At 52.4% G+C, this 12,064-nt stretch overlaps 1 protein-coding gene across 2 annotated transcripts; it reads left to right on the top strand.

Moving 5' to 3' along the window:
• The first annotated feature begins 32 nt into the window (after positions 1-32).
• Positions 33-7,386, top strand: S1PR2 (sphingosine-1-phosphate receptor 2). Of its 2 annotated transcripts, none has more exons than XM_016207956.2 (2): positions 33-170; positions 4,882-7,386. In XM_016207956.2, exon 2 carries the CDS (start codon positions 4,924-4,926, stop codon positions 5,980-5,982), a length of 1,059 nt encoding a protein of 352 aa, XP_016063442.1. In that variant the 5' UTR covers positions 33-170; positions 4,882-4,923; the 3' UTR covers positions 5,983-7,386. The 2 variants fall into 2 exon arrangements, with proteins under 2 accessions (XP_016063442.1, XP_016063443.1); XM_016207957.2 differs by lacking the exon at positions 33-170 and adding an exon at positions 4,119-4,252.
• Positions 7,387-12,064: the final 4,678 nt, after the last annotated feature.

Here is a 12,064-nt window from a genome sequence, read left to right as displayed (position 1 = left end):
CGAGGCGGGCCGAGGCGGCGCCTCTCCCTGCCCCCCTTCTCCGTTCGAGTCCCGGGCCCCGGGACGCAGCCGAGCCCGGCGGGCAGCCCTAGCCCCAGCCGCGGCCGTCCCGGGAACGCTTACGCCAGAACGCCTCCGGCCAGGGCAGGGACCCTGGCCCGCCGAGCCAGGTGAGCTTGCGCGGCTAGGGGGAGGTATAAAGGGCGGGTCCGGTCCTCTCCGGTGTAGGGATCCCAGCCGGGGGAGGGAGAGTGGTCCGGCCGGGGGTCTGGGGCTCACCCGCGCGCGCAAGCGCCGCAGGGCTCCTGCTGCACTGAGGGGGTGGTCGTCGTGCGCCCTCTCCCCGACTCCAGGCGGCCCCCGAGGCCTCGACCGTGAACCCCCAGACTGCGCTCACCGCCTAACCCAGCGGCAGGAAGTTGGCGCCGAGAAGGCGGAATCCAAGCCCTTTTGGCCGGAGACTGGGAGGCAGGACAGCGTGCCCGGGGAGTTTGGGGAGTGCGTGGGTGGGTAGGGCGCCCCCTTGGCTGACTCGAGTTGAGCAAAAGGTGCTGCGCGCCGCGGAGCCTCCAAGCCAAGGGGCGGGGCCCACGAAGAGGGCAGTCGCTCATCCGCACATCTGAATCTCTGCCTCAGTTTCCTCAAGTAGTCTTCAGTTCCCCCGCCCGCGGGGAACGTGGCTTTGTTTTGGAAGGAAAGGGAACGTGACTGTGTGGCTCTGGCGCCTCTTCCTTCCCCTGGGGCCCGGGAATGGGGCGTGGGTGCAGGCGCGCGTGGCACGGGCCCCGCTTGGTCCTGGGCCCAGCAGCTTCAGAACCTCGCCCCCTCCTCCCGCACGAATTGACTCACCCGGGGATTTCCACTCCCTCCCCCAACTCTGTTCTAGTCAGATGCTCCGGGCACCACGCGGTGAGCCCACGGTTTCTCTCGTGGCGCGACGCTGGTGTGGCTTCGGAAGTGCGGCTGAGGCTGGGATCTACACCACCACACTCCCAAAGTCCTCTGGGAATATCGAGGCAGGGCACCTGGCAGGTCGGAGAGGAGTCCCCCAACCCCACTTGTAGATATGGAGGTCCCGCGCGCGTTTGGCTGTCGCTGGAGAGGAGGTGCCGCCCCAGAAGCCTGGAGTGTGGATACCGTACATTCCTCTGCCAGATAAGGAGGCCGAGACTGTGGCCCGAGGGAGGGGGCGGGTCCTGTCACTGTTTTCTAGGCGGGCTGGGCTTCGTCTAGTAGGGAGGGCAGCCAGCAGACCCGGGGGTCTCAGCCTCCTTTGCTGATTGGGGCTGGGCTGAGTTTAGGAGCCTCCACTCTCCCCGGTCCACTGGGGCCTCTTTTGTTTTTCGTTGGTTGGTTGGTTGGTTGGTTGGTTCACCCATTCATTCATCCAGCCAGCCATCCCACGTGTTTTCTGAGCACCTTGTGTATGCTAGGTATCATTTCCAAGGGGCTGCAAATGGACTTGGTGCCAGACACTTACATTCTACTATGGAAGCCAGATAGAAAACTAGAAATATTGTACAATTATGCTTTTCAAAATTGCCAAGTGCTGTGAAGATGACAAAGCAAGATACTGTGATGGAAAGGGCCTGGTGAAGGTGGCTAGTATAGACTGGGGGTCAGAGCAAGTGACCTTAAAACTGAAATTTGAAAGATGAGGAGACCCATCCAGGGAACTGAAGACTACTCAGGATTTGGGGGACGGACATGGCACATGGAAGAACAGCAGGGGCAAAAGCTATGAGGTGGGGTTGGCCGGTAGGAGGCCAGTGTGGTTGGAGTGGAATGACCCTGGGGAAGAGTGAGAGGAGGCTAAATGGGCAGGGGCCAGGCCATTTGGGGCAGTGGGGAGCCATGGAAGAATTTGGAACTGAGTGACATGTTGGAGCTCCCCCTGGCTGCTGTATGGAGACTGGCAGTGTAGGAGGGTGACCTGACAGCTGAAGAGAAACCAAAAGAAAGGGTGGGGGGCTGCCCTAGAGCGAAGAGGCACGGGATCAGTAAGTGACTAGAGGGAATTTAACCACATGGCCTGCCTCATTGGAGCTTGGGGGAGGAGCTCCTAGAAGCCACTGAGCTTCCTCCTGCCTTCCTCTCTCCTAATTTCCCCCTGAACAGTCTCCATCTGTTTCTCTTCCCTTCCCTCCAAACCCTGTCACTTGTCCCTCTTGCTCCATTTCAGGCCTGGCCATTCCCTGGTTTCGAGCCCAGTGACCTCTTACTTAGCCACTGGGAGGGAGTCAGGGTCGCCTTGGCCAAGGTGAGCAGGAGGCAGGTCCTGTGTGTAGCCAGGCCTGGGAAACCCACACAGGGAGGAGAAGCAGGCAGAGCATGCATCTGCTAGCCCCAACCTCAGGCTGGCTTCCTCTTTCTGGAAAGCACCAACCTGCCTTAAGCTCCTGCTTTATTTAGCAAAACCCTAGTTGGGAAGATGAAATAGTGTGGGCCTCAGTTTTCCCTTCTCTTACTAGGAGAGCCACACCTCTTGAGGATGGCTACAAGCCTCCTGGGGCTGCAGAAAGTGAGGGTGCAGTGTCCCAGTCTTCCCAGGGAAGAAGACAGATGTTTTGGTCAGTTCCTGGGGTTCAAGGGCTGAACTCATTTCTTATTTCTCCAGGAAGTGGTTATAAATCTTTTTCTTGGCCTCCTGACTGGAGAGGGTGGTGGCCCCACTTCAGGGAAGGAGAGGGTGGCCACGGGACACACCCTGTGCTTCTGGCCCTACTAACAAGGGTTCTTCCCAGGCCAGTGATGGGTCCTTGATTCTCAATTTTAAACCCCAGGAGGGGCCCAGTAGGCCAGGGCAGCCTGGGGGCGTCTGGTCGGGGTGACCTGGCGGTCAGACTGCAGTTCAAACTCTCCCCAGGGACTTTCACATAGTTTTAATTATCCTCTGAAAGAAGTGAGCTCCAGCCTCCTGGAAAGGACCAGATCAGTGGTGGTAGCTGTAGCGCACTCCCAGCTGGGCCAATCAGATGCTGAGGATGGAAAGCTCAGGCCAATAAGTGAATAGCTCAATGCCCTGGGATTGAAAATAAGCCAATCAGGGTGTGGGCTGTTTCTGGCCCGGCAATGGGTCTGGTGGGGCCAAGCCAGCTCCTGGGCCTCTGCAGCGGGCAGAGGGCATCAGGGCGCCAGAGGCTCTGTCCTGCACGGGAACAAGGGGCCTCTGTGTGGAGATCTGGGCAGGGCAGCAGCCCCTGAGGATACGCACAAGCCCTTCTCTGTTCCCAAAGTAGGACGGATGTCCCTTAACCCAAGGGGAGCAGCTGCTTCTCTGTCAGGCCAAGGTCTGGGACACCTCTCTGAGGGGGTGCCAGGGATGGAGATGGCCGAGCGACCCCGGAAATCCAACATCACTCTGGGCTCACTAGGAACCGGCCTAACCAGACTTTTCTGGAAGGTGGCTCCTGACCCACACACACATGGTTCTTGCCAGGCCTTGGCAGATGTGTTTCCAGGGATCTGGGGATGGCTCTTCCTGTGCCCCATCCCCCACCCCCATTTAGCAAATGACTCCCCTCATGAAAGGCGGACACTGCACCGGGGCCTCTGAGATACCTCCCCCACTAAGCTGGAGGGAGGCCTTGATGTGGCCTTGCATCCTCTCTGCACTTCTTCCCGCCCCCTCCTCCACAGTTTGGTTTTCCTTGAGAGGGGGGTGACTCAGGCTTTCATGGAAACAAATACCGTTCCTGCTCCCCACAAGGCTGCACGTCCCCTCACCTGTCACATGACTTCAGCACAGCTGCCCCACCTTCCGAGCCAGGACCTCCCAGACTGGTCTCCTGTGTCTCCCCCATACCATCATTCCCTCCCAGCCTTCCCCACAGCGGATGTGACTGGGGAGCAAGGCCTCCACCCTGTTTGTTCTAGGGACCTTACATCTGGATTTCATCCTGCCTGGGAGGGGAGTGCCAGCGCCCTGCCTATCCCTCTGGACCCTCTCTGTCCAAGGGCAGGGCTAGATGATGCTGATGAGAACAGGCTGTGGGAATTTTGCTTGGCTGGCTCAGGGAACACCCCTTCCCAATAGATTGAGTGGAGGGCATGTAGTCCCAAGCAGAGTGTGGCAGGAAGAAGAGAGCTAGTAATATTTATTAAGTGCTTGCTATGTGCTAAGGGTACCTTGTGCATCATTCAACAGGATTTATCATCACCCCTATGAAGTGGGCTTCCTCCCCATTGCACAGATGAGGACGTTGAGGCTGCATGTCGATTGACTTACCCAAGATCCCCCAGCATGTCGGAGGTGGTGTGGTGTTGAACACTAGATTGTCTTCAAGGGCTATGTCCTTGAAGATGATGTGACCTAGGATGCTGGAACCTCAAGGCTGCCCTGGTTTCTCCCCAGGACCTTATCTTGGGAGCACCCATAGCCTCAAGGGTTACACCCAGTCTGAAATCTAGGGCAGTGGGTGGTAATGAGCAGGGCATGGTGCCATCAGCTGCAAGCATCTCTCTGACCCAGGTTGGCAAGTGGTATGAGGCCCAAGGTTCCAGTGTATTTGAGAAAAGAGGCAAGCCCTCCAGTTCCTGCCCACAGCTCCACCTCTGGGTAGGTGGACAAAGCTTCTGGAAGTCTACTTTGTGTCCTTCATGCCATTTGGGGGAGCTTCTGAGAGACAGTGTAGCCTAGAGGTTACAGAGTCTTTGGAGCGGATCTCTTTGGCTATGCCACTTACTAGCTTTGAGGCTTTGGGAAAGTGAGTTAACTTCTCTGGGTTTCCCATCTGTAAAGCAAGGATCATGATAATTCTGACTTCATGTGGCAACTCAGTGAGGAGTGATGGCCCCGGGACTCAGCCCATAGATGTCCAAAGTCAGAACCCAGGCAGCAGCCATAGCACTGACCTATCTGTCTGTCTCTTCTCTCTGCAGCTCTGACAGCTCCATGGCCTCGGCCGGCCACTGAGCCCCACCATGGGCAGCCTGTATTCGGAGTACCTAAACCCCACCAAGGTCCGGGAGCACTATAATTACACCAAGGAGACACTAGACATACAGGAGACACTCTCCCGCCAGGTGGCCTCGGCCCTCATCATCATTCTGTGCTGTGCCATCATAGTAGAGAACCTGCTGGTGCTCATCGCAGTCGCCCGAAACAGCAAGTTTCACTCAGCCATGTACCTGTTCCTGGGCAACCTGGCCGCCTCAGACCTGTTGGCGGGCGTGGCCTTTATAGCCAATACCTTGCTCTCGGGCTCTGTCACGCTGCAGCTGACACCAGTGCAGTGGTTTGCCCGTGAGGGCTCAGCTTTCATCACACTCTCCGCCTCTGTCTTCAGCCTCCTGGCCATAGCCATTGAGCGGCACGTGGCCATTGCCAAGGTCAAGCTCTATGGCAGCGACAAGAGCTGCCGCATGCTGCTGCTTATTGGGGCCTCCTGGCTCATCTCACTGGTTCTTGGTGGCCTGCCCATCCTCGGCTGGAACTGCCTGGGCCACCTCGAGACCTGTTCCACCGTTCTGCCACTCTACACCAAGCACTATGTGCTCTGTGTGGTAACCATCTTCTCCGTCATCTTGTCGGCCATCGTGGTTCTGTATGTCCGCATCTACTGCGTGGTCCGCTCCAGTCATGGCGACGTGGCCGGCCCGCAGACGCTGGCCCTGCTCAAGACTGTCACCATCGTGCTAGGGGTCTTCATTGTTTGCTGGCTGCCCGCCTTCAGCATCCTCCTCCTGGACTATGCCTGTGCCGTGCGCTCCTGCCCTATCCTCTACAAGGCCCACTACTTTTTTGCTTTTGCCACCCTGAACTCGCTGCTCAACCCTGTCATCTACACATGGCGCAGCCGGGACCTGCGGCGGGAGGTACTGAGGCCACTGCAGTGCTGCCGGGAGGTGGTGGGGGTGCAAGGACGGCAGGTTGGGACCCCGCGCCACCGCCCCCTGCCCCTTTGCAGCTCTAGCTCCCTGGAGAGGGGCACCCACATGCCCACGTCGCCCACGATTCTAGAGGGCAACACAGTGGTTTGAGGGACAAGTGGGCTGACAACCAGGCCATTGCAGAGGGCTCCATGGAGAGGTGCCAGGTGACCTCAGACAGAGATGTGGGGTTGACAAGCAAGGTGGCCCACTCCACAGACCTGGGTAATATTGAAAATATTTTATACCTGGGATGGCCAGCTGAGGCACTGACCTTTGGAACAAAGAGCTGTGGCAGAGTCCTAGAGGCCAGTGCAGTGACTGGCATGATCCCTTCAGAACTGGATTACAGGGAGGTCTGAGGTTACCAGGAAAGGGCCTGGGTAATAGCAGACAGTCACTCAAGAGGAACTCAGGGCAGGAGCAATTTACAACCTGGTACAAAGGATTTTACTTCACGACTGTCTGACCCTGTGCCAGACTTCACCCTGTGCCAGACTCTCCTCTCTGAATTTACCACCCTTGTCATCTTCTCCTGGCAGCCTCAGGCCACTTCCCTGGAACCACTGTCCCAAGAGGCTGGCGACTTCCTCTTTGACTGTTGGGGCAGCCCCAGCTAACAGTTGCCTGGGCCAAAATCCACAGCTTCCCCAAATTTCACCAGCTGGCACTTTGGCCACTTCTTTCCTTTTACTCCACGAGTTGCCAGGAAACCACAGGGTGGATGGGGGGTGCCTGAACCCCATTCTCAGACCTCATTGGCCAGTTGCACTATTTGGGGCACAGAGAAATCACCAAGGGCTGGAAAAACCTGTCTGGGGAACTGAGGAGGGCTCTGGGTTCTCAGTAGCACAGCATGGAACTTAGAAAATTCTGGGGAGCTGTTAGCCCAGGACCCTTTCACCCTCCCAAAAAAACAACTACCCCCAGGCTACTCCCACCTCCAGCCTGAGCTGAGGTACAGCTCTCCTAAGGCAGAGCAGCCTTGAGTCCACTGTGCCTCCTTTCAAGTTGTAGTGAATGGAGCAGGGAGTGAGGGTGCTGAGGACATTTGTGGGGGTTCTCCCACAACCTTCCCCAGAAGGACTTTGCTAAATCCTGTGGATAGATAGAAGGGTCATTGCGGTACAAACATATATTTATGTGTGTCTGTCAGGGTCTGTGTGTGTGCGTGTGTGATGTCTGCGACCCTGTCCCCACCATGTTTCCCCAGAATGGATGCTATTCTGTCGTCCTGTGTCTCTGTTGAAGCTGCCAAAGAGGGGTCCGGCCCACACAGACCCCTTCGTAATTGCTGGCTTATTTCCCCACTTGAGAGCTGGGCTGCAGCTCGCCTTGGGGAAGGAAACCTCATGCCTCAAAATGATTTCTTGTGAATGCAAGGGCTGGGAGGGTCTTTGGGGGGCCAGGAGCCAGTTGGGGGCTTGTCTCTCCTCATTAAGCTCCCCAGATGCCCCCATGCCCCATGTCTGAGGCTGGGCCCAGGCCAATAAACGGTTCAATTTCTCTTTCTGATGTCTGTTGTCTTTTCAGGTTTAAGGTGGTAGTTCTCCCATTAGCACCCTGTGGCTGGGGGTGGATGGAATGGGGGAGGGTGACTGCTGCCCAGGCAACTCACCACCCTTTGTCAGCCTTCCCATTCTGTGCCCCTACCCTAGCCCTGCCCAGACCAAGATTGCAGTGGCTTCTGAGAAAATGTGGTCAACGCTGGCATTTCCCGAGGCCAGTTGTCCGGGGCCTTCTTCCTTTTCTTCAAAGAAAGATCTGATGGTGATGGGGTCCCCTTTCTCCATCCCAAGTACGTGTCTCTCCTTGGGAGCTGGAGAGATGATCTTGCCGCTCATGGGCCCACATGGCCCTCCAGAGCTCAGTATTCCCCAGAGAAATAGCTGACCAAGCACTTTCCAGGCATGAAGACCTGAATCTTCACAAGGTGGTGGGAGTTACTATAAGCTCCTTTTATGGAGATGTGGGTTGAGAGAAGTTAAGTGAGCTCCTCAGAGTCACACAGCCAGTTGGAACAGCACCTGTCTGGATTTGAACTCAGGTGGGCTGACGAGATCCTGCTAGCTCTACTACTGGGCAAGAGAAAGGATCCTCAACCCCCTTTTTGCCATGAAAATGTGGGCTGCTGGCTCCAGGCAGCCCCACCTGGAACCAGGCAAAGCCCTACGGAACACAGTTGAGGGGTGGTACCTAGCTCAGCTTTAAGGTGACACCCCACTCCTTTGCCCAGAGGCACAGGGCCCAGTGGCTCCTTTGAAGATCCAAGGTTTGATTGGGAACACAGAGCCCCAAGCTGAAGCCTCACCTAGCAACACCAGCACAAATACTAAGGCAGCCAGTGGGAGAGGAGTGAGGCAGGCAGCAAGCAGCCAGAGGCTGAAAGGCCTGCACCCCCATTGGAATTCCCCTTGCTCCAGTAGTGCAGAGACAACCTCTGTTTGGAAACCTGAGCCCTAGCTGAGATTGGGAGGAAGAGGCATAGGCCAGGCAGGAATCAATAAAATTTCCCCCAGTACCCACGTGCTACTTCTGTCTCCTTCAGGCCTTTGCTCAAATGCCAACTCCTTGTAGAAGTCTGCCCTGACCACCTTCCCTCTCAGTCTAGCTCCTTGCCTGCTTATCACCTGGCAGTGTATTATATAACAGTTTATCTGTCTTCCCCCATTAGAATATGAGAACCTTGAAGATAGGATTGCATCTGTCTTCTCCACCACTGTGTTCCTAGCATGTTAAACAGCACTTGGCATGTTCCCACTACAGGGCCTTTGCATCTGCTGTTCCCTCTGCCTGGAATGATCTTCCCCCAGACATCCTTATGACTCTTCTCCTCCCTCTGATCTATATTCAAATATCACACCCTGGGCGAGGCCTCTGGCCTCAACATGCACGAGTTTCTTTTCCTATATGCCTCTCTTGCTGCTCTCTAATGTGGAACACATTTTGCTTCATCCTGATTATTTTCTATCTCCCCCTTTAGAATGCTAGTTCCATGACAGCAGGGATTGGTGCCTATCTTCACTGCTTGGCCCCAGAACAGTGACTAGCACACAGTAGGTGATCGATGTTTGTGAGATGAATGAAAGCAAAAGCAAATGATGGTCATATCAGTAAGTGTTAAGTGCTGTGAAGAAAATAAAATAAAGCAACAGTTTTGGCGTACTCTGTAGAGTAGGCACTATCATCAGCACTCTAACAGGTAAGGAAACTGAGGCACAGAGAGGTAAAGTGAACTGCCCAACGTCATGTAAAATATGAGTGGAAGTGTCAGGATTTGAACCCAGGCAATCCTTGATTGAAGATCACAGTCACATCTGATCCTCCTCAGTATCCTGTTCTGAAGATCTACTTTAACTCTTAGAGCCTGGAACAGAAGAGACCAATGTATAGGGATGCAAGATGACTTTCACCTCCTTTCTCCCTAATGAAGTAGTTGGATATTAGGAAGCATCAGAATCATCTGGAAGAACCCTTTAAAATGCAGATTCTTAGGCTCTGCAGTGAGGGATTCTGATTGAGTAGGTCTGGAGTGACCCCATTATTGCATGTTTTTCACCAAACGCCTCCAGGCATCATCTTGGGACCATAGTTTAAGAAAATTCTAGACTCCGTAATCTCAGAACTTTCTGCATTGGTGGAACTATGCCATATCTACCCTGCCCAATTGTGGGCTACTTGGCACTTGAAATTTGGCTAGTGTGATGCAGGAACTAAATTTTAACTTTAATTTAAATGTAAATAGCCACGTGTGGCCATTAACAGTTCTACATTGTGCATCTTGTTTCTGCAGCCTCTGAGCAGCTGAACTCTCTTGGCATTATGCCGCCAATTCAACAAAAATTCATGAGTCTCACCATCATTATTATGAATGACATGGTAGCTTCCACATATATGGGTTTCTCATACAAAAGGATTTCAGAGGAAATTGGTAGTGGGTAAGGACAGATGCCTACTTATTAGCATCCAGGCTCCTGTCTATCTGCCTGCCTGTCCATCCATCCATCCTTCCATCCATCTACCTAAGTCTGTCTATCTATCATCTATCTATCTATCTATCTATCTATCTATCTATCTATCTATCTATCTATCTATCTATCTATCATCATCTATCTATTTATCTATCTATCATCTATCATCATCATCTATCATCTATCATCTATCATCTATCATACATCTATCCACCTAAATACTTTGTTTCCTAAGAATAAAGCATTCTCCTATATAACCTCAGTAAAATTATCAAAACCAGAAAATTTACAAACCTTTATCAGATTTCACCAATTGTTCCATTACTGACTTTTATAGCAGAAGAAAATCCCAGACCACTATTGCATTCAGTTATCTTTTCAGCCTCCTTCAATTAGCTGGGCATCATCCCGTGCACTGAAAGGTTGTGGGTCGGAGCACAAGCCTGGGTTGCCGGTTGCAGACTCAATCCCAGTGGGGCGTGTGTGGGAGGTGGCCCATCGATGTTTCCCTCTCTCTCTCCCTTCCTCTCTCTCTAAAAGTCAGTAAAAATAAATAATAAATTAATTAATTAATTAACAAATAAATAACAGTTCCTGAACCTTTACCTTTTGTGACCTTGACATTTTAGAAAGATATAGGTCAGTTACTTGGTAGAATGTCCTTCAACTTGGGTTTGGCTGATGCTTCCTCATTACATTCAGGCTATGTATTATGCATTTTGGGGGCAAAAATACCACAGAAGTAATGTTTTTCTCAATTAGTCTCATTACCAGCCATGCTAACTTTGATCACTTGGTGATATCTGCCAAGTTTCTCCACTTTAAAGTTACTATTACCCCCTTTGTAACTGTCTTGTGGAGAGGTTCTTTGAGACTCTGTAAATAACCTGTTACTCATCAGACTCTTACTCCTTTAGCATCACACAGAATGGATGTTAAAGGAGTAGGAAGACATCACATCATTTCATTTGTAGATACGCCAGTTTTTATCTTCAAAAGAAAAAACACTTTTTTTCAACGTAAGTGCAATACCATAATTATACTTATCAAAAGTGTCAGTGTTAACATCTCCCCATCTGCCTGTTTTGAGTAATCTTTATTGATTTCAGAGAGAGGAAGGAGAGGGAGAGAGAGATAGAAACATCAGTGATGAGAGAGTCTTCATTGATCAGCCACCTCCCGCAGGTCTCCGAGGGGGAATCAGGCCTGCAACCCGGGCATGTGCCCTGACCGGGAATCGAACTACAATCTCCTGGATCCTAGGTCGATGCTCAACCACTGAGCCATGTCCGGCTGGGCTAGTTAGTGAGTTTCTTAAGTACTGTTTAACAACCTTTCCTTGTTAAGCAATAGACTTAACCACCTATTTAACCTTGTTTAACTGAGGTTGAGTAATTCATTTGTTGAAGAAACAGGTTGTTTGTCCTGGAGAGCTTCATAATTTGCTATTAGCTGATGGTATCCCCTTATGTCATCTTCCTCTTCCCCAAGATTTAACATAGATATTTTTGGCTTAAATTTTTTACGGGTGGTGCTTCCAGCAGGAGGATATGATATCTCAATGTCTCTCTTTTACTGATGACTAAGACTAATCGGGGTTCAGATGCCATCAGTCTGATCCCACCTTTGTAAATTCCCATCCAAGTGTTTTCTAATGGTACGATCATCCATGAACAACTGTTCCCTGGGCTCATCGTTGCATTAGCAGTCTTCAGAGGGTTTCTAATCTATCTCCCCATCTTCACATCCTGGCCAGTTTTCTCATTTGTCTACAAGGCAAATGTACTTTCCCCCAAATCAAACCCACAACCCTGGTGTTTTGGATGACACTCTAACCAACTCAGCTACCTGGCCAGGGCCAGGACGCTGCATTTTTACTCTGTGCCACTTCTGATGTGAACCATGCATGACTTACAGTTTTCAAAATGCTTGTTTGAAGGCTGATACAGGGCCATAAGATACTGCCTTGAGGAAATATAGGACAAGGTCATTGCTTTGTCATTTCCTTGTGGCTAAACCAGTCATTCTTATCCAGGATGATTCCACACCCCCAGGGGACATTTGGCAATTATGGAGACATTTTTGGTTGTCCCACCTGGGGGATGGGAGTGCTACTGGCATCTAGTGGGTACAGAGGTCAAACATGTGGCTAATCACCATGAAATGCACAGGACAGTCCCCCCATGACAAAGGATTATTTGGTTCCAAATGTCAGTAGTGCT

Source organism: Miniopterus natalensis, chromosome 4 (genome assembly GCF_054644295.1).
Source record: "Miniopterus natalensis isolate mMinNat1 chromosome 4, mMinNat1.hap1, whole genome shotgun sequence".
Taxonomy (NCBI): domain Eukaryota; kingdom Metazoa; phylum Chordata; class Mammalia; order Chiroptera; family Miniopteridae; genus Miniopterus; species Miniopterus natalensis.
Note: the sequence above shows the minus strand (reverse complement) of the source record. Positions and strands in the feature narration are given on the sequence as shown.